This window comes from Triticum aestivum, chromosome 6B (genome assembly GCF_018294505.1).
Source record: "Triticum aestivum cultivar Chinese Spring chromosome 6B, IWGSC CS RefSeq v2.1, whole genome shotgun sequence".
Lineage (NCBI taxonomy): Eukaryota > Viridiplantae > Streptophyta > Magnoliopsida > Poales > Poaceae > Triticum > Triticum aestivum.
The window spans coordinates 28,707,749-28,731,423 of record NC_057810.1 but is presented as its reverse complement, the minus strand read 5'-3'; the positions used below and the strand labels follow the sequence as shown (position 1 = coordinate 28,731,423).

Below are 23,675 nucleotides of genomic sequence, written 5' to 3'. Positions count from 1 at the left end.
AAAGAGAGCAGCTTCATTCATGAACGTTTGCTCAAAGACACGCCTGTTACGCTCTTTCCAGAGATGCCATGCCGTGAAAGTTGCAGTCGAAACATGCTTTATGACTTTACGACTTTATGACTTTATGACTTGATTGCACTATGTACTGACTTGTTGGATGCTTGGTTCGTTGCTTTATAATATAAAGCGGGGGGAAACCCTTTTTCTCGAAAGTTGCAGTCGAAACATGCTTCTTTGGCAGGCTGCGTGTGCGCACATTCCACCACTCAATGATGGTCTCGGTATCTTGGCCATTGGAGGCCAAAGCCGGATAGTCCCTCCATTAATTCCGCAACCCGCTGCCAAACAGTTCTAGCATAGGGGCATTTGAGAATAAGGTGCATATATAGGTGATTCGTCCTCCTGATCGCATAGGTTGCAAGCATAACTGTGGGGAATGCCATGAATCTCCAGGTTGTCATTAGTTAGGACTCTACCACGAAGCCATAACCGCACGAAAAACCGGCATTTGGGAGGAACTGATGCTTTCCAAAGTTTGTAAAAACTGATGCGTGAGAAAGAACCAAAGAACTGGCAGTGGTACGAGGAAGCAGCGGTGTATACATTGGATGGGGTCCACACCCAACTGAGGGTGTCCTCGATGTCGGCTTGCAAGCGTGCCTGGCCCAGACGCAACCAAACATGAGTGAGAAACCTTGATGTTTCTGCACCTGGATAGCTTGAAGATGTCTGGAGCCGTGTGCCGCAAAGCCTGGTCGTCGAACCATCAGTCGCTCCAGAAGCTAGTGCGCTGACCATTTCCAACCGTTGTTACATAAGTAGATGCCGAGAAAAGAGCCAAATCATCCTTGGTCACATGGGATTGAGGAACTAGACCATGGCTCTTGTCCTTATCAGTCCAATCCAACCACTTCCATCGTAGCCGCAGGGCACGTCCAAATCTTCTTGGATCAAGGACACCTAGACCACCCATATCCTTGGCAGTTCACAAGAGCCATGCCACCAGCAGCGTCCGGCTTGGAGCGCCACAAAAAATTCCTTCGGAGCTTGTCAATCTGCTTCAGGACCCAAATATCGAGCTTGAAGAGGGAAATTAAGTATACCGGGATCACCGAGAGTAGGGAGTTTACCAGCCGGAGACACGAACAGGGCAGCATCATCAGCATAGAGGCTGACCCGTGGCTGGGAAGGTGGCAGTCTTAGTCCACTAAGAGCTCCAACATAGTAGGCCCTGGCAAATAACCAATGCAAAGGAGCAATAGCAATTGTGAAAAGCATCGGGGAGAGAGCTAGGGTCTCCCTGACGCAGGCCTTGCTTGTGCAAAAACACAGACCAGGCTCTCCATTCACCAGGATCCTACAGGAGGTGGAGGACCATAACAAAGCAATCAGGTCACAACAACGTTGGCCGAACCCTAGTCGATCTTGACATGAGTTCGAGCAGGTAACTCCAAGACACATTGTCAAAAGCGCCGGCAATATCCAATTTCAGCAGCAAGGCCGGCTCTTTGTTCTTCTTGGTGGCAGCATCAGATTTGGCAGAAGAGTTATATGGGCAGAATTGAGCAAGAACCACCACTTTCCCCTGAGAGAGAACAACTGATTGAGGGTGCAGATGAGATCAAACAGAACCACATGTAACTTCACTCTATAAGAAAAAGAGCAGCACAAAGAGATCCTTAGGGTACAACATTAACAGGCATCACAAGCATGTTCCCTTCACCTTATCATTGCTCATGGAGTAGATCAGTACCTCTGCTTGTTTTCCAAAATGCCTGACTTAGTTCTATTTATTTATTCTATAACACATTTGGCATCTCACAGAACTTCAAGTAGCTTCACTGTGCAAGAAAAAGAACAGCACGAAAGAGATCCCATGAAACACAAATAGTACTGCTAAAAGTAACTTCACTGTCCAAAGAAAGAGCAACACAAATACTCTAGATTATAAGCCAACACTTCTGCTTAGTTGCAAATACCTCACAAACTCAAATTGTTCACGTTTGACTACTCACATAGTCTTTATGCGGCAAACACACCAACCATCGTCATATTGAAAGCACACATGATAAACTTCAAGTCAAATCGAAAGCACACGGGATGAAGATAAACTCCAGGTCAACTATTACGGACCAAACAGAGCTGCCTATTACAGACCAACATGTGGTCAGCTGTCTGAGCTGCAGCACAAACTCAATCAGCGCCATCTCTGATCCTCGGCATGCCAGGGTGACCTCCAGCATCAACACCATCACTGGTGCTCCCACCATGCTGGCTGTCCACATGTTCTTCAGCTTGCTGCGTTTTCGCGCCTTGTTCCAGCATCTCCTTCTCACCTTCCTGAGTACCTGCCCAACATAAACATACTCAGGTTGCAGATATATATTCTGGAGCTTGCGAGCAAAACAAACAATAGGTCTTACTATTCGACAACACTTGGTAAATTTCTTTTGTGAAAAACACAGTAAGAAGCATAATAGACGAGGTATCTAAGGACCGCATACAAGTTGGAGAATCAATCTTCATAACTCGTCATTTTTTGCCGGATTAAATAGCTCCGGTCCCATTTCATATTGCATGACAAAGATAAAGACAAAGTCGCCTCAGAAAGGTTGTCACAAAGGGACAACACTCTTTTCTGAACAACAATGTCTTGGAACAAAACCTGAAGCCCTTGCTCCAGCCAACATTCATACAAAACAAACTAGACAACTTAAGAACTCCCTTAAGGAGACCAGACAGAACATAACACCACAATGTTGGACGCACCCCAATCACAATGAGCGTTGCCACAAGCATGGAAAAGGTAACAGCTACCAAACCATGTAAATGAAAATTACCAATCACAATAAGGAGTACCGAGTTTCAGACAAGTTGTTGGATAACTATACAAGGAAGGAGTTAACTAAGAAAGTTTACCACTTGCTATTGTTGGTGATGCCAAAATTGATGGTGGAAAGTTGCTATATGCAAGCGGATTAGGGATCCATGTCTTTGAAGAACACACCCTTTTAAGCTGGAATGTCTTGATGTCTAGTGAGAAACAACCATAGCCAACCGACGGGATTTCCACATCATATATGAACAAGTGTTTCCCATTTGAACCCGCAGAGTAGTGCAAAAAATGAACTGAGATCGTCTTCTCCAACTTCCACTGCATGTAAGTCCCACCATTGTTTCTCCACATTGTATAGAACTCAAGTCCATTTCTGCCTACTCCTGGCACAAACATCCCAACTCTACCTTCCCCTGCCTCCACAATGACTATATCCAGAAAAGATAAACATATTGCTTGAGGTGGGGGGTTAGCAATGTAGAACTCCATCTTCCAAGTGTCAAGCACCAATATTTTCTTGCAAAAATGTAACATCCAGTAGAAACAGCCATACGCGTATTGGCGTGCGGTGAAGAGACAATACGCTCTCAGTGGCAAGTTAGCAACTATAGTATCCCAGCCCAGGGATGGAATGGCTCGCCATTGTCTCGTACTAGAAGAGAAGACAAAGGCAACCATCGTAGTTTCACACCATACCATCAAAACCACTCTAAATGACGTCTCTTCCACAGCTGTTGCCTCCTCATCATTGTCGCAGGGAGGCAAAAGGAAGATCTGGTACAAACAATATGCCTCTTCCATAAAGTGTGGATCCTCCACTGGATTTACTAGATCCTCGGGGATTGGCGGGAGCAGGAGATACCGTCGGTGCAGGGGGTCGCACACCACCATCTCCTCGAAGATTCCCTTCTTCTGACCGATACCAACCTCATGGATTTTGTTGAGGAGGACACGGCCATCGCGGATGTCCTGGATGGCCCAGTCGTGGCTGGCGCCAGGAAGGAAAGAGAAGGAAAAGTCAGCAGCAACAGCGACGGCACTGGCTGCCGGCGCAGAGGGGTGAGGCGGGCTGGCAGGGTGGAAGACTCGATGATTGTCGAGGAACCCGAGGAGGGGCGGGTTGTTGAGTTTGCGGAAACGGCGGAGGAAGGAGCGGTTGGTGATGATGTTGTGGAAGGAGATGCAGCCGACGGCGGCGCGGATGAGGTCGGCTGGCGTGGGTAGGCGAAGGAAGATGTCCGCTACGAGATCGTCGGGGATTGGCAACGAGGCCATTTTCTGGCGTACGTGCTCATCCACTCGGGTCTCGCATGGGTACGGCGCGCCGCCGCCGCCCATTCTGTCGCCGCTAGGTTTGGAAACCCTAATTTGGTGGTTTGGACTGAGAGCAATGTGATGACACTTCTTGCTGCATTCTGGACATTTTGCAGGGCCTTCTTAAAAATGAGCCAAGTATACACACCAAGTCCAATCATATCCCTTCCTTGCGGATGCGACGGCCAAGATCTATCGAGGCGGATTAACTTATGGTGCTTTCATGTTTTGTTCTTTTCTTCTCAAAAGTTAACACGAATAATCCTTTACTTTGCCCTTTTTCCTACACGTGTTAAAGTAGTAAAAATAACAAATCTTAAACAACAAGTCACACTCCAACGTGCATAGTGCAGAAAAATGTAAACTGCTCGAGCATAAACCCAAGGACAACAAACCTAAGGTGCAAATATGCTCAAACCCAAGTCGAGTACTCGAATGACAGGGATGAATTGGTCCAAGGGATTCACAGAATAACCTATTCCTTCACCGGTCTAATCAATGGCTGTGATGCAAAATCAGTTCAGCTTCTCGTTCCTCGACTCTACCGCATTTGGCAGTGAGGACGGGTGTCATGTCTAAAAAAATCACACCAAGCCCAATCACATCCCTTCCTTGCACATGCGACGGCCATAAGGAAAGGTTAACTTACAGTGGCTTTCATGGTGTGCGTTTTTCCTTTGAAAACACAGGTAGTCCTTGCCTTTACCCTTTTCTAAATAGATGTGAAGGTAGTAATTTTTCCCTGTAACAACAAATCACACTCCAACAGTGCATAGCATTGAACAGAAAATTGGTCGAGCATACATCCAAGGACAACCCTGAGGTGCAAATCTGCTCTCAGATGAAATCAACCCAGACGGCAGAATTAGTCGTTCATGGGAATAATCCTAACCCTTTACCGGTCTAATGAAATGCTGGGATGCAAAATCAGCTCACCTTCGCTGTTGTGAACCCGGATGCGCATTAGATTGCCTTCTTGTCCTTTGGAAGACTCCCTTTAACGACTTGACCCGATTGCAGATACAACATGTCACATCAGGGAAACTTCCTTTCATGCACCGTACGTTCGCTGTCTTGACCCTGGGTCAACAAGAACCTTCCTGGCTCAATCACCTACGGCACCCACAAGATTAAGTTTAATCAGCTAGTTTTAGTTACTGGTGATAATACTAAGTACAGCATTTGAACAGGTCATCCATGCATCCAGGATAAAAGAATCGGTCTCCGGTCTTATATGTGAATTCAGATTCACCTGGAGGCTGGTGCCTACCAATTACCAATTTATCACTACACTGCTTCCATTTCATAAAAGAAACTCCAGTTGTATAGATAACAGATGTGGCATTCCATCAAAGGGGACAGGGAGGTTAAGCCAAATGGAGTACGTTGACGGGATAAGAATCTGATGATCAGGTCATCGGGTAGGTGGCAAGATGCTTTCGGGGGAGGCAAGTTGGCAAGATGCTTTCGGAATTTCACTGTTATAGCCATCATATCGACATCTAAACGTGTGGCCCGGTTTTCTCAAGGACCTGAACCTCCTTTTAGCTTTATGATAAAGCAGGGCAAAGGTGATCTCTGTCTAGCATCTAAACACGTTCCTAATATAAGAACATATTTGCCTTTCCACCTAAACATGACACTAATTTTAGCGCACTAGTGAGGTGTGATCATGACCAGTTGGAAACTTTATTTTTTCTAATATGCAACAGAGGGAAACAATTTACTGGAAAGTGACATACTGCATTGAATTTATAATTTCTGCTACAGTTGTTCAGTGTGATCATATCAGGCATTTTGAGGATAAAAAGTAGTGTAAAACTTAATGCTCCAATTGGTAGACCAGAATTGCCACACCTAAGAATAGGATCCATATCTCTTAAAAAGACCTTGTAATTTGTTTGATAAAAATATATTATAGGTTAGGTTCGCAAAACTGGCTAAAACAAAACTGCCAACTGAGACGCGGTCTCACAGCGGACACGCTATCGCATACCCCAAAACCACTTCTGGCCGGCTCTACACCCTGATTGGACAGAAAAGAAATGCATGTGGGGCCAATTAGTCCACATCTGTTTCGCTATATAAGCATAGCCAAGTTAGAGAAGGAGAGCTGAATCATAGGACAAACAGAATAGGAGTCAGGACTCTACACAAAGAGATGGCAAGAGCCTTACCATGGGTAATCTTTGCAGCCACCCTGCTGCTGCTAGCAAGCATCAAGAGCAGCACAGCGTCCAGGATGGCGAAGCCTGGATGCCAAGAAACATGCGGCAACCTCACCATCCCATACCCCTTCGGCATCGGTCAAGGTTGCTTCTACAGTGAAGAGTTTGATGTTTCATGCGAGAACAATCGTGTGTTCATGCATAACTCGAGCAGCCAAATGGAGATCTACAACATCAGTCTGTCAGGAGGGCAGACCCGAGTCAGCACATTGATTGCCTCCAAGTGCTTCTACAGCAACAGCAACAACACAGATGGATGGGTCTCATCAAATACTGCTGATTTCTTTAAGATATCCACCAAGGCGAACAAATTAACAGCAGTTGGATGCAACACCCTTGCATTCCTGGGAGGCTATAACGAGCACAGTGTGGGAGCTGGGTGTTTCTCGATGTGCGCGGACAAGCAAAGTGTGGATCACAGTGGGCAGTGCTCTGGCATGGGCTGTTGCCAGACATCTATTGCACCAAACCTCAGTTCCTCCAATATATCATTCGATGACAGATTCGACAATTCGGAGGTGCGTGGCTTTAACCCATGCAGCTATGCTTTTGTCGCAGAGCAGGATTGGTTCAGGTTCGAGGCTTCCTATCTCGAAGATAATAAATTCACAGAGAAGTTCAACAACGGGGTACCTACTGTGCTTGACTGGGTTGCTGGACATGAAAACTGTGATGAAGCAGGGAACAACATGTCATCTTACGCCTGCATCAGCAAGAATAGCCATTGCATCATGTCACCAAATGCTACAGGATATCTCTGTACCTGCAGCGATGGTTTTGCAGGCAACCCCTACCTGGAAGGAGGATGCCAAGGTCGATAACTCACTGTAACTCACTTCTTTTAAGTTCGCCTTAAGTTATCTGTACACTGATCTTCAGTTATTTATCTATCCCTTTACAGACATCAATGAGTGCAGTTTTCGAGATCAGTATCCTTGCCATGGAACCTGCAGCAACACAATTGGGGACTACAGTTGCTCATGCGACTCTGGGACTACCAGCATAGATCCAAAGAGAGAAACCTGCAAACCAATTGCAGTTTCAGAAAGAGCTAGATTAACAAAAATCTTTATAGGTAATCTTCATATACTCAGGATATTTCAGTAAGTGCCTCTGAATAGTGTGGATAGGTCAAACTGATATAGCACATATAGGGAGGCATGAGTGAGATTCATTCCTAGAAAACTTAGCTGCATATATGAACAAATAAGAAATAACACTTTTTCCCACTTGTTTGCAAAATATACATATTAGGACATTCATCCTACCTTGTCCCAAAAGTATGCACTGTAATCGCAATAAAAATAAGATGCAGAACCAGGTGCCGTGTAGTCTTGTACATAATTTAATAGATGCTGGTGGTTAATAAATTAGTTATAAAACAATATCCAGGTGCTGTTTGTCGCAAGCTCGCAGCAGATCATAGATAAATGATACAAAAAATTCTTACAATAGAAACAGAACCATGTGACTACTTATATTTATATGCTGTTGGGTGCTCATCTAGTTTATTGGAAAAAAATGTTGATTTGTAATCTGCCTAAAAATGATTACTAAAAAAGTTTCTTTTAGTGTTGAAGGAAAGGTTTGGGGTTTTTTCACAGCCGTGTAAAGATTTTCATATAACTTGAAATCCAAACAAAATAATTAGTCAATTATATGTGGGATATTTTGGAATTTTTGGAAGAACGGAAATATTTTTTCGAAAAGGGGGCAAGTGCTCTGAGCACCATTAGGCATTATCTATAAGACTAAAAGTAACTGAAAGAATGTTATTCTTCGCAGGTATTTCAGCATGTGCTGTACTTCTCCTTATCTGCATTTTGGCACTCCTGATTGAATGTCAGAAGAGAAGGCTGGCGAAAGAAAAGCAGATATTCTTCCAACAAAATGGTGGCCTGCTACTATATGAGCAAATCAGGTCAAAGCAAGTTGATACAGTGAGAATATTCACAAGGGAAGAACTAGAGAACGCAACAAACAATTTTGACTCAAGCAGAGAATTAGGAAGAGGTGGCCATGGAACTGTTTACAAGGGAATTCTCAAAGACGGAAGAGTGGTAGCCATAAAGCGCTCAAAGGTTATGAACATGGACCAGAAAGATGAATTTGCGCAAGAGATGGTTATACTTTCACAGATAAACCACAGGAATGTGGTAAAGCTTCTAGGATGTTGCTTAGAAGTGGAAGTTCCAATGTTGGTATATGAATGCATCCCAAACGGCACCCTATTCGAGCTGATGCATGGTAAAAACAGAAGACTTTCCATCTCACTGGATACACGTCTCAGGATAGCTCAGGAATCTGCAGAAGCACTAGCATATCTGCACTCATCAGCATCCCCTCCCATAGTTCATGGAGATGTAAAATCTCCAAACATTCTCCTAGGCGACAACTTCACAGCAAAAGTGACTGATTTTGGAGCATCAAGAATGCTTCCTACGGATGAAATACAATTTATGACAATGGTACAGGGAACTATAGGTTATCTTGACCCTGAATACTTGCAAGAGCGTCAACTAACAGAGAAGAGTGATGTTTATAGTTTTGGAGTTGTGCTCCTAGAGCTCATTACAATGAAGTTCGCAATTTATTCTGACAGTGCTGGAGAAAAGAAAAACCTTGCATCATCCTTCCTTCTGGCAATGAAAGAAAATGGACTTCAATTCATCTTGGACAAGAATATATTAGACTTCGAAGCGGAGCTGCTCCAAGAAATTGCTCAATTGGCAAAGTGTTGCTTGAGTATGAGGGGGGAAGAACGGCCATTAATGAGAGATGTCGCTGAGAGGTTGAGATCAATACGAAGCACCTGGAGAGAACAATTGATTCAGAATCCTAGCAGGGAAACTGAATGTTTGCTTGAGAACTCGTCACACTATGACCCTTCTAGCACTGGACAGCACGGAAGTCTGATGGCGCTAGATTTAGAAAGTGGTAGATGATAAATTGCTTATGAAATCACAGATTGTAGCAGAGATTTAATTTACTATTTCGTGCCATAAATGTCATGCAAAAAAGTGTCATTTTGTTTTTAATTGTAACAAACCTCCTTGCATGAAGAGCAAACTTCTATGTACCATGATTTGAAGTAATTCCAGTATGTTAACAACAAAGAGTTGCTAAATTGTGTAACTTTTTTTTTACCATCACCTTCCAAGCATGTGCTTGTATCCACTGAATATAGTTCCTTCTGTATAGCCTCTGATATGCACTCCTGTATATATCGTGTATACCTTTTACTCTATTTGACAATATATTACTGTCAGAGGCTCCCCTACAGATTTCCAGTAAAAAAACAAATAGATGCTATAACGTTGCCTATTTTACACCATGGAAGTAGTTGATCATACATTACATGTATTTTAGAAGTGAATGCAAATCGAACCCCAAAGCAGTGAAGGGTGCAAAAACTTGCCAACGCTTAAAACTAGGATCGAATTGAAAGTAGAGTAATTATCAGTAACAAATTTTCATATGAGATTCATTGCACCGACAGTGGATAGTACTTACCAATAAGCAGGAAAAAATAGGGGGAAACTACGTTGATAAATTCAAACTCGAGCCTGTGCGCATTTATTAAGCAGAAACTTACCCGCTTCCACTATCTCACATACCAGTTGCAAACATAGAGGCATTAATTCTTTTTTTAATTTGTACCAAGAAGGGAAAAGATATTTTCATTTTGGATTTTTCCTATGTCTCAAGTAATTAGCACGAACTTACCCGCTTCCACTATTACACTATTCTCCATGAACAAAGATACGACAATATACCGATGACCTCAAGAACACCTCTAACTTAGAAAAATTTACACCTCAGGCTAAGGTATATGTATGGTACACATGAAAGCCAGAATTTCTTGATATTACAGCACAGAATTTGTCACAGATTGGTACAAGTTTATGGACCTGATGAGATACAGCACATGAATTGTGCTGTGTTTTTGCTAATTCCTTAAAAAAAACAGGTCTTTCAGCACTGGGTACGCCCTCTAAAAATACAGGTATTTCCTTTTCCCTTTTTTTTACTTATATATAAACTAACTCAATAGCGACTTGTCAGAGACATTCTTAGCTGAGCTGGTAAGTTCCCCTGTTACAAACTAGTCCACACCACAATGCATAGCACAGAAGAACACAAGTTTGGTCGAGCGTAATTCAGGGACGAACCTGTGGTGCAAATCTGTTCTCGCGGCGGAGTCGATCAAGACAGCAGAACTAGTCCAAGGTATTCACAGAGCAAGCTTACCCACTTTACCAGTCTCATTCAATGCCATGACACGAATGAGTTCACCTTCACTTTCATCGAGCAGGATGTGCATATCTCCTTGTCCCTTTTGAAAGATTCTCTTTAATGACTTGACCCGGGCATGGATTCAAAGGCCACCCTGATCACATCAAGGAACCTTTAACTTCATGTGCTGCTGTCTTGAGTGACCCTGGATCACTTCCAGGTTCAATCACCTGCGGCAAAGCAACATAAGGTTAAGTTTTTAATCAGCTACTACTAATTACTGGTGACAATACTTTACAGTGTTCAAAGGTAAATACATTAATGAAACATTTCATATGAAGAGTCTCCCCAGTTTTATATGCGTGTACAACATCACCTGGAACCTACCAATTGCCCGCTACAGTCTACACAGCGACTGCTTCCATTTCATATAAGTCTAGTTGTACAGATGTGACATTTTTCATCAAAGAAGCACAGTGAGAATAAGCCAAACGGAGTACGTTGACGCAGCAAAAATCTGATGGCCCAGTCTTCTATGGTAGGTGGGGAGTTGCTTTCAGAAAAGGCCAATCCACCAAGCAAGGGATATAGAAGGGGGGAATTGCACTGCTATAACCACCATACCGGTCAATATGTAAATTCATGCCCCAGTTTCACCTGAACCTTCTTTTGGCTTTCTATTAAATCTGGGCAAGGCGCTTTGTGTCTACCATCTAAACGCGTGCCTCATATATGAGCAGACTTGCTTTTCTGCCTTAATATTAAAGTAATTTCAGCACTCTTGTAAGCTGTGATCATGATAAGTTGGAAACTTTATTTTGTTAAAAAGTAGTGTGTAAGTTAATACTCCCAACTTGTAGACAAAAGTTTCCATGCGTAAGAATAGGATCCATCTGCCAAAAAAAAATTATAATTATTTGATAAAGAAATACAAAAGTAGGTTCATAAAAGTGGCATCTCCAGCAGTCTCTCTCTAGATAAAATAAAACTGCCAATTAATACACGGTCTCATGTTTGGGTTGCAGAGCAGACAAGCAAGCTATTTTTACGACTGAAAGAAGGCTAGTTCAAACCCCAAACCACTTCTGACCTAGTCTACACTCTGATTGAGCAAAAAAAACATGAAAGATCAATTAGTCCACATCCGTTTCATTATATAACCATAGCCAACTTAGAGAAAGGGTGCCGAATCATAGAACAGGCAGAAAAGGATGCAGAAATACACAAAGAGATGGCAGGAACCCTACCATGCCTAATCTTTGCAGCCACCCTGATGCTAGCAAGCATCAAGAGCAGCACAGCGTCCAGGATGGCGAAACCTAGGTGCCAAGAAACATGTGGCAACCTCACCATCCCATACCCCTTCGGCATCGGTGAAGGTTGCTTCCGTGAAGGGTTCGATGTTTCATGCGAGAACAATAGCGTTTACAGGCATAACTCAAGCAGCAGAATAAAGATCTACAACATCAGTCTGCTAGGAGGGCAGGCCCGAGTCACCACCTTGATTGCATCCAAGTGCTTCAACGAGACAGGGGGATGGGCCTGGTTAAATACGGGTAAGTTTTTTACAATATCAACCAAGGCAAACAAATTAACAGCGGTTGGATGCAACACCCTTGCATTCCTGGGAGGCTTTAACGAGCACAGAGTGGGAGCTGGGTGTTTCTCAATGTGCGCAGACAGGCGAAGTGTGGATGAAAGTGGTCAGTGCTCTGGAATGGGCTGTTGCCAGACATCTATTGCGCCAAACCTCAATTTCTCCAATATAACATTTGATGACAGATTCGACAATTCTGAGGTGAGTGGCTTCAACCCATGCAGCTATGCTTTTGTCGCTGAGCAGGATTGGTTCAGGTTTGAGGCTTCTTATCTAGAGGATAATAAATTCAAAGAGAAGTTCAAGGATGGAGTACCCACTCTGCTTGACTGGGTTGCTGGAAATGAATACTGTGATGAAGCTGTGAAGAACATGTCAACGTATGCCTGCATTAGCAAGAATAGCCAGTGCATCACATCACCAAATGCAACAGGATATCTCTGCACCTGCAACAATGGTTTTGCAGGCAATCCCTACCTGGAAGAAGGATGCCAAGGTCGGTAACTCACTTCCTTCTTTTGGGTTTACCTCAAGTTATCTCTGCATCAATCTCAAGCTATTTCTCTGTTCTTGAATATTGTGTGCAGATATCAACGAGTGCAATTTCCCAGATCAGTATCCTTGCCATGGAATTTGCAGTAATATAATTGGGGACTACAATTGCTCATGCAAGTCTGGGACTCAGAGTACAGATCCAAAGAGAGAAACCTGTGACCCAATTGCAGTTTCAGAAAGAGCTAGATTAACAAAAATGTTTGCAGGTATATGTTCCAAATATGTCAGTAAATATCTTAATAGCATGGATAAGTCAAACTGATATAGCGCATTAGTAAAAGTAACATTTATTCTAGAAAGTATAATCGTCTGCATAATTTAAAAGATACTGATGGTAAATTACATACTTAAATACTACTCCGTCACATAAGTGTCAAAAAATGTCTTACATTATGGGACGGAGGGAGTAGTAGCCAAGTGCCTGTGTGTGACAATAGATCACACACAAAGTTCATAACATAAAACAATGCAGAGTTTCTTAAGATTGGATGTCATTGGTTACTTGTACTTCACAACAACTTTTCCCCGCAAAAAAAAATCAACTTTGCACTAAAAACAATATTTATATTAAAGCAACAAAATGAAATATATCAAGCACGAATTTATCATTTAGCCAATAATAGTACCTCTCATGCAGAAATAATTATTTGTAAATCTGGAAACTGTATACAAATTTGCATTGGATCAACAAGCCACAGATAATCATGTCAGAAGCCAGAGCAGCACACATATTTGCAGCTAATCTCATCCTCCAAAAAATTGGACACTTGCACATGCATGCATTTTATTAGTTGTACAGCAATTTTTAGAACATGGTACATATGAACCCAATGTTTTTAACTTAGCAAAAATCATGATGCATTTATGCACAACAAGTTTCATAACTTGTATTGTACAGCAATTTGTTCCATAGCTCTTTTTTTTCTTACTTTTGCACAGCTCGTAGATGATCATCTTATTTCCACGACTTTTTTCTGAATACAATTTTCGTGATAACAACAGCAGAAAACCACTAAAAACACAAAAGGCTGAAGGTTGTCATATAAATAATAGCTGCATATGCTACATTGACTTACATGCAGATCGTATGCCCGCTTTTATCATCGCATATCGCATAAGGAACAAATGCATACCTATTTATTCATTCAAATGTACTAAATGAGAAAACTATTATGTAGTAACCCGTCCTTATGTTCTAAAGAAAGCAGTAGAATTGCCCATTTTACGTCTGAGCATGTGCCTCAAACTAAATCTTGTTCTAGTAACTGAGAAAAATTTGTCTTCCAGGCTAATTAAACAAGTATACTTCCAGTGTGCTCGGGGCTTTCTACCCCTTCCTCTCTTTAATACAAAGATACACAACTCACCTGCGTGTTCGACAACCAAAACTGAAAGAATGTTATTCTTGGCAGGTATTTCAGCATGTGCAGTACTTCTCCTTATCTGCATTTTTGCACTCCTGATTGAATGTCAGAAGAGAAAGCTGGTGAAAGAAAAGCAGATATTCTTCCAACAAAATGGTGGCCTGCTATTATATGACCAAATCAGGTCAAAGCAAGTTGATACAGTGAGAATATTCACAAGGGAAGAACTAGAGAACGCAACGAACAATTTCGACTCAAGCAGAGAATTAGGAAGAGGTGGCCATGGAACTGTTTACAAGGGAATTCTCAAAGACGGCAGAGTGGTAGCCATAAAGCGCTCCAAGGTTATGAACATGGACCAGAAAGATGAATTTGCGCAAGAGATTGTTATACTTTCACAGATAAACCACAGGAATGTGGTAAAGCTTCTAGGATGTTGCTTAGAAGTGGAAGTCCCAATGTTGGTCTATGAATGCATCCCAAACGGCACCCTATTCGAGCTGATGCATGGTAAAAATAGAAGATTTCCTGTTTCACTGGATACTCGTCTCAGGATAGCTCAGGAATCTGCAGAAGCATTAGCATATCTACACTCATCAGCATCCCCTCCCATAGTTCATGGAGATGTAAAATCTCCAAACATTCTCCTAGGCGACAACTACACAGCAAAAGTGACTGATTTTGGAGCATCAAGAATGCTTCCTACGGATGAAATACAGTTTATGACAATGGTACAGGGAACTATAGGTTATCTTGACCCTGAATACTTGCAAGAGCGTCAACTAACAGAGAAGAGTGATGTTTATAGTTTTGGAGTTGTGCTACTAGAGCTCATTACAATGAAGTTCGCAATTTATTCTGACAGTGCTGGAGAAAAGAAAAACCTTGCATCATCCTTCCTTCTTGCAATGAAAGAAAATGGACTTCAATTCATCTTGGACAAGAATATATTAGACTTCGAAGCGGAGCTGCTCCAAGAAATTGCTCAACTGGCAAAGTGTTGTTTGAGTATGAGGGGGGAAGAACGGCCATTAATGAGAGAGGTTGCTGAGAGATTGAGATCAATACGAAGCACCTGGAGAGAACAACTGATTCAGAATCCTAGCAGAGAAACTGAATGTTTGCTTGAGAACTCGTCACACTATGACCCTTCTAGCACTGGACAGCATGGAAGTCTGATGGCACTAGATTTAGAAAGTGGTAGATGATAAATTGCTTATGAATCACAGATTGTAGCAGAGATTGAATTTACTATTTCGTGCCATAAATGTCATGCAAAAATGTGTCATTTTGTTTTTAATTGTAACAAACCTCCTGACATGAAGAGCAAACTTCTATGTACCATCATTTGAAGTATTCCGGTATGTCTAAAAAAGCAGAGTTGATATCTTTTGTTTTTAATTGTAACAAACCTCCTTAAATGAACAGCAAATTTCTATGTAGCATGATTTGAAGTATTCCAGTATGTCTAAAAAAGCAGAGTTGATATACTCCCTCTGTTCCCAAATATAAGTCTTTCTAGAGATTCCAACAAATGACTACATACGGAGCAAAATGAGCAAATCTACACTCTAAAATATGTCTACATACATCCGTATGTTGTAGTCCATTTGAAATGTCTAAAAAGACTTATATTTAGGAACGGAGGGAGCATTATGTATTTTTTTTAGCTATCATCTTCCTCTAGGGATCTAGTGAACAGTTCTTCCGTAAAGGCTCAGATATGCACCTCCTGTATATATCTTCAACACCTTCTACTCTTCACCACCAATTTTACTTTACATCATGGAAACTGGTGATAATAGATCAAAGAAATTATAGTATTTTACAATCACAAAAGTGAATGTGAATCAAACCTCAGAGCAGTACGGAAGGTGCAGGAACTTGTAGGCACTTAAAATTAGGATTGAATCGAAATCAGAGTATCTGCCAGTAACAATATTTCATATGAGATTTATTGCACCAACAGTGGATAGTACAATAAAAAAGGTGAAAGGTTATACAAAAAAGTTTATTCTTTATTTTCCCCTTTCACTAAGCATAAGCAGCATGCCATTTGTTGCATTAAGATGATGTATTGAACCTTTCAGATAAATGACGAAAATGTGTCTGGAGAAACCAATAAATCAGAGCACAAATGGATAAGATTGTGCGCCTTGTGCACTTATGCTGCCGACAACATTTTTTTGGTGGGTGGGGGGGGTGGGTAATTTGTACATGGCATGTAATTTTTTGATATATTTTGTGAACTGGGTAATGATCTCTTTGTGCTAATAAAAAATAAATGATGAACAAGCCACGCACCTCACTCTTGTTATCAGTCATTACTGCAAGGAAATACTGCCATTTCTACCTTTTCGTCTTACAAATGCATCATGGATATGGAGACTTTCTTATGCATGTTCCATGTTCTACAAAATCTGGCCGATACAAAAAGGATCGGCACAACATGTCGGAGGGGTAAAAAAACCATAACAGATTGCCAAGTTCTAGTATCCAATAGTGTTACAGCTAATTTCAGAAATAACAAACTAAAACACTGTGAAACACAATCAGAGGTTGTTAGATGGGGTAACAAGCTTTTCTCGGCAAAAGCAATCATAGCACATCCCTCCGTGAATATACAACAACAGACGACTGAAGGTCTCTATCAATCTTGAAGTGGGAATGGAAAAACCTCCTAACCTGTCAACCATGACACATGTTAATGAGTCCTTATCAAGGAGATAAGAAAGGAAAAAATTGGCAATAAGTATAAAACTGAAACTGATCATGCAACGTAGTACAGCTCATCCATTTCATTGAAAGTGATGTAACAGTAATTGTGATAAACAATTAACTATGAGAATTACAACAAATGATATCCTAATGGTATTTACTGTTAAGAATCTTGGAAACTAGGACTGTTCTCTTTGGCGAAGATAATGCTCACCACTTAGAAGCAATTGGAAACTCAGGTTACATACTTTTATGCTTATTCTTACCATTTCATAAGAAATACTTTCTAGGAAGCCAGAAAATGATGTTCTTAGGAATAGGACTATAGGTGTATGCTATTCAAATCCACCTGAACCTCACAAGAAAAGGACAAACATTAAAGTATGACCTCTCTTTGACAATAGAGTTTTCTTTTTTTAACTGTGCCAGCTAGATTGTAGCCCTTGTAGAAGAAAAGGGTGGTCAATATCATATTTGTTGAAACAAGTATATTGTACGGTTCTTTGTCTGCCTTCCTTTCAAGTTTTACTTATGAGTGTAATTTGACTGCTAAGCGTAAACAAAAATGAGCACCTGGTTTGCTTCTCAAAAAGAAAAGGCACACTGTCACTGAGGTGAAATGGCATATTACCTCCTGAAAGGAATCGTGCAGAAGCAACTGAATAATGTGTCTTTCTTCGGATTCAAATAACACAATGTGACTGAAGGAAGATAGATTTCCGGTAACCTCGCCCACAAAATCAAGTGGGTTCATGAGGAAACGATCTGACTCATCCAGGGTCCCTTTATTATCACTGAGAACATGAAAATTAAGTCAGGGGATATTGACTATGCCTTTTGGCATAATGTTACTAACATGAAATGTTAAATCTACTTGACTAGAAAGAGTTAAGACAGCCACCTGGGGGTACAGTCCAAAAAGCGCATAGGTAGGCTACTATGTAAGGTAGAGTAATAAGGCGTCGAATGGCAAGGCATGAGAAAGAGGACACCCTTAACTCTTCCATTATGGGCTTCTTTTGACAGATAAAACATAACATCTTCAGTTCCTCTCTGCCACAACAAAAGGCTATATAAGAACATATCAACAGGTGAAATAAGATCTTGGAAAGGAAAACTAATCAGAGGTAACAGCGAAACAAAGTATTCCATAGAACAAGTTTTCCTTACAAAGTAATACGATGAACAGCAGAAACAAGGCAATGTTGACACATAAACAAAGAGAAGGGCTTACTTGATGGAACAGGGACATATATAAGGCCATTGGAACATTGGTTATGATGAGAAGAATAACAGACAGTTGCAACCTTGAAAAATGTCTTTTCCCATGCAGATTTTTACCCTTGAATTGCGACATTGCAGCTAAGAAGTAACCCGAGAACATCAACGCTAAAGGTAGCACCGGAAGAACAAACCTGTGGTATTCAATCTATTTATATGTGTGTGAATAAAGAAGATATTAGTTGATTCCAAGAACATTATACACTAATGAAAAGAGCTGAATACCTGAACTCTTTGTGTCCAAGTATGCTATAAACCCCTAATACCCAGGCAATTAGACCTGAAAGCCTCCATTCTCGAGACTTTATGACTCCAAAAACTGAAAGTGGTAAGAACGTCCAAATCATAGATGGAAAACCTTGGGTGAAGTACCAGTGGAAGACGTGTGTTCCATAGTAATCTCCTCCTGAAGAAAATAGGTTGAATTTCAAAAAATTAAGTGGCACTATGACCCGGGAACCATACATCCACCAATCAAGGAATGTTGTTGCTGCAAGGACAATGGCCCTGCATAAATATGAAACAACAAGAAATTTCGCATGGAAGTTTTGTCAGTTGTGACAGGAAAAAATAAAGGAACCAAAAGAAGAAAGACGCGACTGTTGCCAATAAAGATAATTAATGACAATATGACATTCTAAATTTTTACAACTTCATCTTACAACTCTGACTATAAGCAATCTGTCTTGCTGCTACCCTACGAACATTGCACCTCCCCACCCACCCAAATCCAGTGAAACAAACCAAGAAACGATACAGGAAAGGCATAATAAAGGAGTCTACCAAGTATGACATGAGTTTAATGATGACTTCTTACCCTATAGGAATGACCTCAAGAAACAAAAACCGGCATTTCGATTTTATATAAATGAAGTCCAAAAGACCAACATACAACCATGTTATGGCACTTGTTGGCCGAATGGCGCAGGCTAAGGCTGCTATGAGTAGTGCCACTTTTCTTGAATGGGGACTTTGGTAGCTGGATGCCTGCTGCTTTGAAATAACTGAAATTCCCTTGGAAGACTCGATTGCAATAAACCAATAATAGAGTCCAGCCACAGTCAAAACTGTCTCCAAGCTGTTTGATAGAGTCCGTGTAATGCAGAAAAACATGAACCAGTTCACCAACTGCGAAAATAACTGTAAATGATTTGTTAAGGTCACCATCCACCAGGTAACTTCGATAGTTTGTTCATCAAACTGAAATTATATCGACACAAATGAGTTCAAGGATACTGTCCACTGGGCAGCGTGCTCATTGAAAATAAGTTTGGAGAGTTTATACAAGTATAGATCTCCAAACGCTGCAAATACTGACTGTAGAAGCCGTGGAGCCATCACCTACAAAAGAAGCGAATAAATGGATAAGAACATGCTCCCTATATGTGGAAAATGGTAAGCCTGCTAAGTTACGATGGAGAGGGTGGGGAAGGGGGGTATCTGGGCAGAGGTTTACTAGCCATATTAAATCCGCTGCCCAATTGGCTATAATAATCAATAGAAACAGAATACGCATTCTGGATGTTCTGGACGACATTTGCATCAGAAAACAAATGAATAAGGAATGTAATTACCCTCTTACCCAACATAGCCTATTCAAACTGAGGTCCTCATGTTCCTGGACATCGCTCTCACTCTACCGCTAGAATAGCAGAACCTATGTTCACTGACAGTTCAAGCTCCACATGACTTGTGACTAAAAATCACATTTCTGCCCTCCAAGTGACATTTGCTCAAACATATATCTAGCATTGACACTGTACCGGTTTCATTTCCAAAAATGCCGGAGTAATTACCATGAACCACGGGGTATCGAGGTGGAGAAACCCCAGAAACTTGTAAAGGGCGGCGAAGATGAGCGGGTGGAGGTAACCTCGAAGGCCCCGCTTCCACTCCCAGGTGAGGTGGCCGTACCTGCAAAGGCAGCAGCCGAAATCATCCAACGCGGCAGCAAATCTAGCATCGAAACTTCAGGATGAGCGAGAGGAACGGGACTGTCTCGCGCTAGTCCGATCCCGATCCGGCTAGCGTGGCTAGCTAGCACCCGCGGAACGGGGGCCATGAGCCGGCGGCGAGCTTACCCGAAGGCGATGTGGTGGGCGACCTCGAGGCACTGCCAGTGCTCGTCGGGGTTGAAGTAGGTGCGCACCAGCAGCGCGTTCACCGCGCGGAACGCTAGCGCGAGCGCCAGCACCCGCCGCTCCGGCCACGGCCGGATCCGCGGCGCCTTCCCCGGCGACTGCGGAGAGTAGTCTCCTCCTCCGTCTTCCGGGGGAGGAGGCGGGCCGGGGGCGTGAGGTCGCCTGCGGTGACTCATCGCGGCGGCGCTCTCGCTCTCTTCTCCGGCGCGGCGGCGAGCACAGGAGGGGATTGGTCAGGCAATTGTGTGGGCCGGTACAGAAACGAAGGATGATACCGCACGTTGTATGGGCTGTTGGATTGGCCCGTTCGGCGCCTTCTGCGCCCGAATAGGTTTCTGGCGCACACGCAGCCCCCTTGTTGGGCCGGCCCGGTAAGGCAAAGCGCAACGAACAAAAAATTCCGGAAAAACGCAAAAAGCTGGTTCCACCAAGATTCGAACTCACACCGCCACAAATTTAATCCCGTTTCGCTAACCACTACACCAATTGAACAGTTCTGTTCGAAAATAACGTTTATTTTATAAGAACAAGTGTGGTTGCGCTATTAATCATGAATTTGAAAATGTTCATCAATTCTGAGCCAACGTTCATCATTTTTGACGAAAAACTCACAAACTTAAAAAAAACGATCGATTTGGAGACAAAAGTTCATCATTTTTGAAGGAAAAGTTCAAAAGTTAATCATTTTTTAGGAAAAGTTCATCGATTTTGTAGAACGTTTTTGAAAAAGTGAAAAAACTTCATCGTTTTGAAAAAAAAAGTTCATCACATTTGAAAAAAGTTCATCAGATTTGAAAATTGTTCATCGAATTTGGAAAAAGTTCAATGGATTTGGAAAAAGTTCATCGAAAATTGAAAAAAGTTCATTGATTTTGAAAAAAGTTCAATGAATTTGAAAAAAGTTCATCGAATTTGAAAAAAAGCATTATTCAAATTTGAAAAAAGGTTCATCAAATTTGAAAGAAGTTCATCACAATTTAAAAAATGTTCATCGAACTTGAAAATGGTTCATCAAATTTGACAAAGGTTCACCAAACTTGAAAAAAGCTCATCGAATCCAAGAAAAAAGTTCATTGATTTTGCAAAAAGAAAATTCATGAAGAAAACAAGTTTCACGAATTTGGAAAAGAAAGAAAAAAAAGGAAAAGAAGAAGATAAGAAAAGAAGCATGCCGCACTCAAACCAAGTGAAGTGGTCGAGTGGTTGGGTCGCCATGCTATAAACTCAACGATGTGGCTTCGAAACCTGGTTCTCGCACACTTTTTGGAGTTTGGAAACGAGAAAAAAAAGTCGAAAATGGACCGGCCCAACGTGAGAAGGGGGTATGCGCCCGTTAGCAGGAATGCCTGTAACGGGCGCTTAAGGCGCCGAATAGGAACCAGACTATATCTCGCCTTCAGCGAGTTTCGAGGTTCTGACTCGCTGAAGGGGGCTAGCGAGATGGGCCAGCCCACCAGCGCTGATGCCACAGAGTCTTTTTCTGTTTTCTTTTTACGTTTTCAGTTTTCGTTTTTTGCTATATTTTGTACTTTCGTTTATACTTTAAAATAATCTAGATGTATATATTACAAAAGACAATCTACTAAAAACATTTGAAAAAATGCTGAACAATTATTTGAAACATATTAATCAGCATTCAGAAAATGTTGAACAAGTATTTTAAAAAATGTTAATCAAGCATTACGAAAAATAAAGAGTATTTGGAAAATGTCAATCAAGCATCTGAAAAATGTTCAACATGTACGGAAAAATTGTTGATCATATACTAATAATGATGAATTTATTGTTTGTGTATATAAAAATGTTAATCAAGAATTTGAATAAATAAATATTGAAAATGTATTTAAAAGTTTTAATTTGACTATGTATTCAGAAAATGTTGAATTAGTATTTGAAAATGCTAAATGTGTATTGAAAAATTGTTGACTATTTATTTAAAAAATATTGAACTTGTATTTAAAAAAGCTAAATGTGTATAGCAAAAATATTGACCATGTATTAAAAAATTAAACTTGTATTTAAAAATGCAAAATGTGCATAGAAAAAATGTTGACCTTGTATTAGAAAAATGTTAAACTTATATTTGAAAAATGTTAAATGGGAATAGAAAAAATGTTGAACATGTATTAGAAAATGTTAAACTTGTATTTGAAAAATCTTAATTAAGCATTTGAAAAACATAATGTTAAATATGTATAGAAAAAATATTCATCTTGTATTCAGAAAATGTTAATATGGTATTGAAAAAATGTGCATAAAACAAGATGTTGACCATGTATTAAAAAATAAACTTGTATTTAAATAATATTAAACATATATTAGGAAAATGTATTAGATATATAACAATAATGTGTATTGGAAAAGAGTGAAACAATGGATAAAACCCAAAGGAAAAATATATGAAAACAAGAAAAAAAAAGAAACAAAACTCAAGAAAAAGAAGTAAAACAAATAAAAATGAAGAACATCAAAGAAAAAAGAAAAAACCAATAAAAAACAGAGAAAGAAACGATGAAAAACTAGTGGAAAAGAAGAAGAAAAACTGAAAAAAGGAAAGTAAGTGGAAAGCCGACGTATTTCCTTCAAATAGTTTGTGTCCTTCTAAATTGACGTGAACTCCATTCTTTCTAAGTGCCTACCATCGCTTGGAAGGAAATACGAGATTTGAGGTTCGAATGTCGCCTGCGCTATTTTTCTCCCTACTTTATTTGTTTTAAATGCGCTAAGACGTTCGTGGGGCGCCGCCTCCCGCGGACCGGTCACCCACTCGTTCCCACGGAACGAATATGTCTCCCATTACGCGACATGAGCGGAAGTCTCGTTGAAGGTTCGCGAGAGTTGGGCCAGCCAGGGGCGCTAATATGTCTCTTTTTTGCTTTGTTTTTCTTTTGTTTGCGCTTCCAAATATTCAAAATAAATAAAATACAAAATCAATCTACATAAAAATTTCAAAAATGTTGAGTGGGCATTCACAAAAATTTAAATGTATGCGAAAAATGTAGAGAAAAAAATAAAATTTGCGTGAAACAATTTGATCATGTATTTAAACTAGCAAGATGCTCATGCGTTGCACAGAACATCAAGATGCATTTGTATGAGTAGTTTATCTTGTGGGAGAAAAATATTAACGAGAGAAGCCCTTATTTGCAAATGTGAAGAGGGGTGTGGGTATCTTTTTGCAAAATTGTAATAGTTTTCTTCCTATCCATCAGATATAAGTCGGACGGCCTATATTGCAGGATAGCAGGCACATCATCATTATCAACTCTGCTTTTTATAAGAGTAGAGAAAATGTTGATCAAGCATTTGAAAAAATGTTGAACAAATATTTCAAAAATGTTAATCAAACATTTGGAAAAGAATGTTAAATGTCTATGAAGAAAATGTTAATCATATATGGAAAAA

The 23,675-nt window shown here is 40.8% G+C and overlaps 3 protein-coding genes across 15 annotated transcripts; 2 read left to right on the top strand and 1 right to left on the bottom strand.

The window, feature by feature from the left end:
* Nucleotides 1–1,918: 1,918 nt before the first annotated feature.
* LOC123135519 (mannosyltransferase APTG1) lies at nt 1,919–20,536 on the bottom strand. 13 transcript variants are annotated; one of them, XM_044554610.1, is made up of 19 exons: nt 20,211–20,536; nt 19,926–20,043; nt 19,366–19,470; nt 18,947–19,269; nt 18,355–18,636; nt 18,083–18,263; nt 17,750–17,901; nt 17,480–17,642; nt 15,987–16,815; nt 15,015–15,205; nt 12,689–14,291; nt 12,532–12,597; nt 11,862–12,156; nt 10,551–10,844; nt 9,000–9,190; nt 7,012–7,400; nt 5,087–5,263; nt 2,920–4,433; nt 1,919–2,348 (listed from the first exon to the last, which is right to left on the bottom strand). In XM_044554610.1, the coding sequence occupies exons 1-9, from the start codon at nt 20,444–20,446 to the stop codon at nt 16,729–16,731; spliced, it is 1,647 nt and encodes a 548-aa protein (XP_044410545.1). In that variant the 5' UTR covers nt 20,447–20,536; the 3' UTR covers nt 1,919–2,348; nt 2,920–4,433; nt 5,087–5,263; nt 7,012–7,400; nt 9,000–9,190; nt 10,551–10,844; nt 11,862–12,156; nt 12,532–12,597; nt 12,689–14,291; nt 15,015–15,205; nt 15,987–16,728. The 13 variants fall into 13 exon arrangements, with proteins under 13 accessions (XP_044410545.1, XP_044410550.1, XP_044410553.1 ...); XM_044554615.1 differs by having other exon boundaries at nt 2,920–3,264; XM_044554618.1 differs by lacking the exon at nt 2,920–4,433 and adding an exon at nt 4,800–4,892 and having other exon boundaries at nt 7,016–7,400.
* LOC123135518 (wall-associated receptor kinase 2) lies at nt 6,269–9,494 on the top strand. The gene is made up of 3 exons (XM_044554607.1): nt 6,269–7,191; nt 7,280–7,453; nt 8,164–9,494. The coding sequence occupies exons 1-3, from the start codon at nt 6,312–6,314 to the stop codon at nt 9,321–9,323; spliced, it is 2,214 nt and encodes a 737-aa protein (XP_044410542.1). The 5' UTR covers nt 6,269–6,311; the 3' UTR covers nt 9,324–9,494.
* On the top strand, nt 11,755–15,595 carry LOC123135521 (wall-associated receptor kinase 5). Its single transcript, XM_044554622.1, has 3 exons — nt 11,755–12,707; nt 12,799–12,972; nt 14,179–15,595. The coding sequence occupies exons 1-3, from the start codon at nt 11,846–11,848 to the stop codon at nt 15,336–15,338; spliced, it is 2,196 nt and encodes a 731-aa protein (XP_044410557.1). The 5' UTR covers nt 11,755–11,845; the 3' UTR covers nt 15,339–15,595.
* Nucleotides 20,537–23,675: the final 3,139 nt, after the last annotated feature.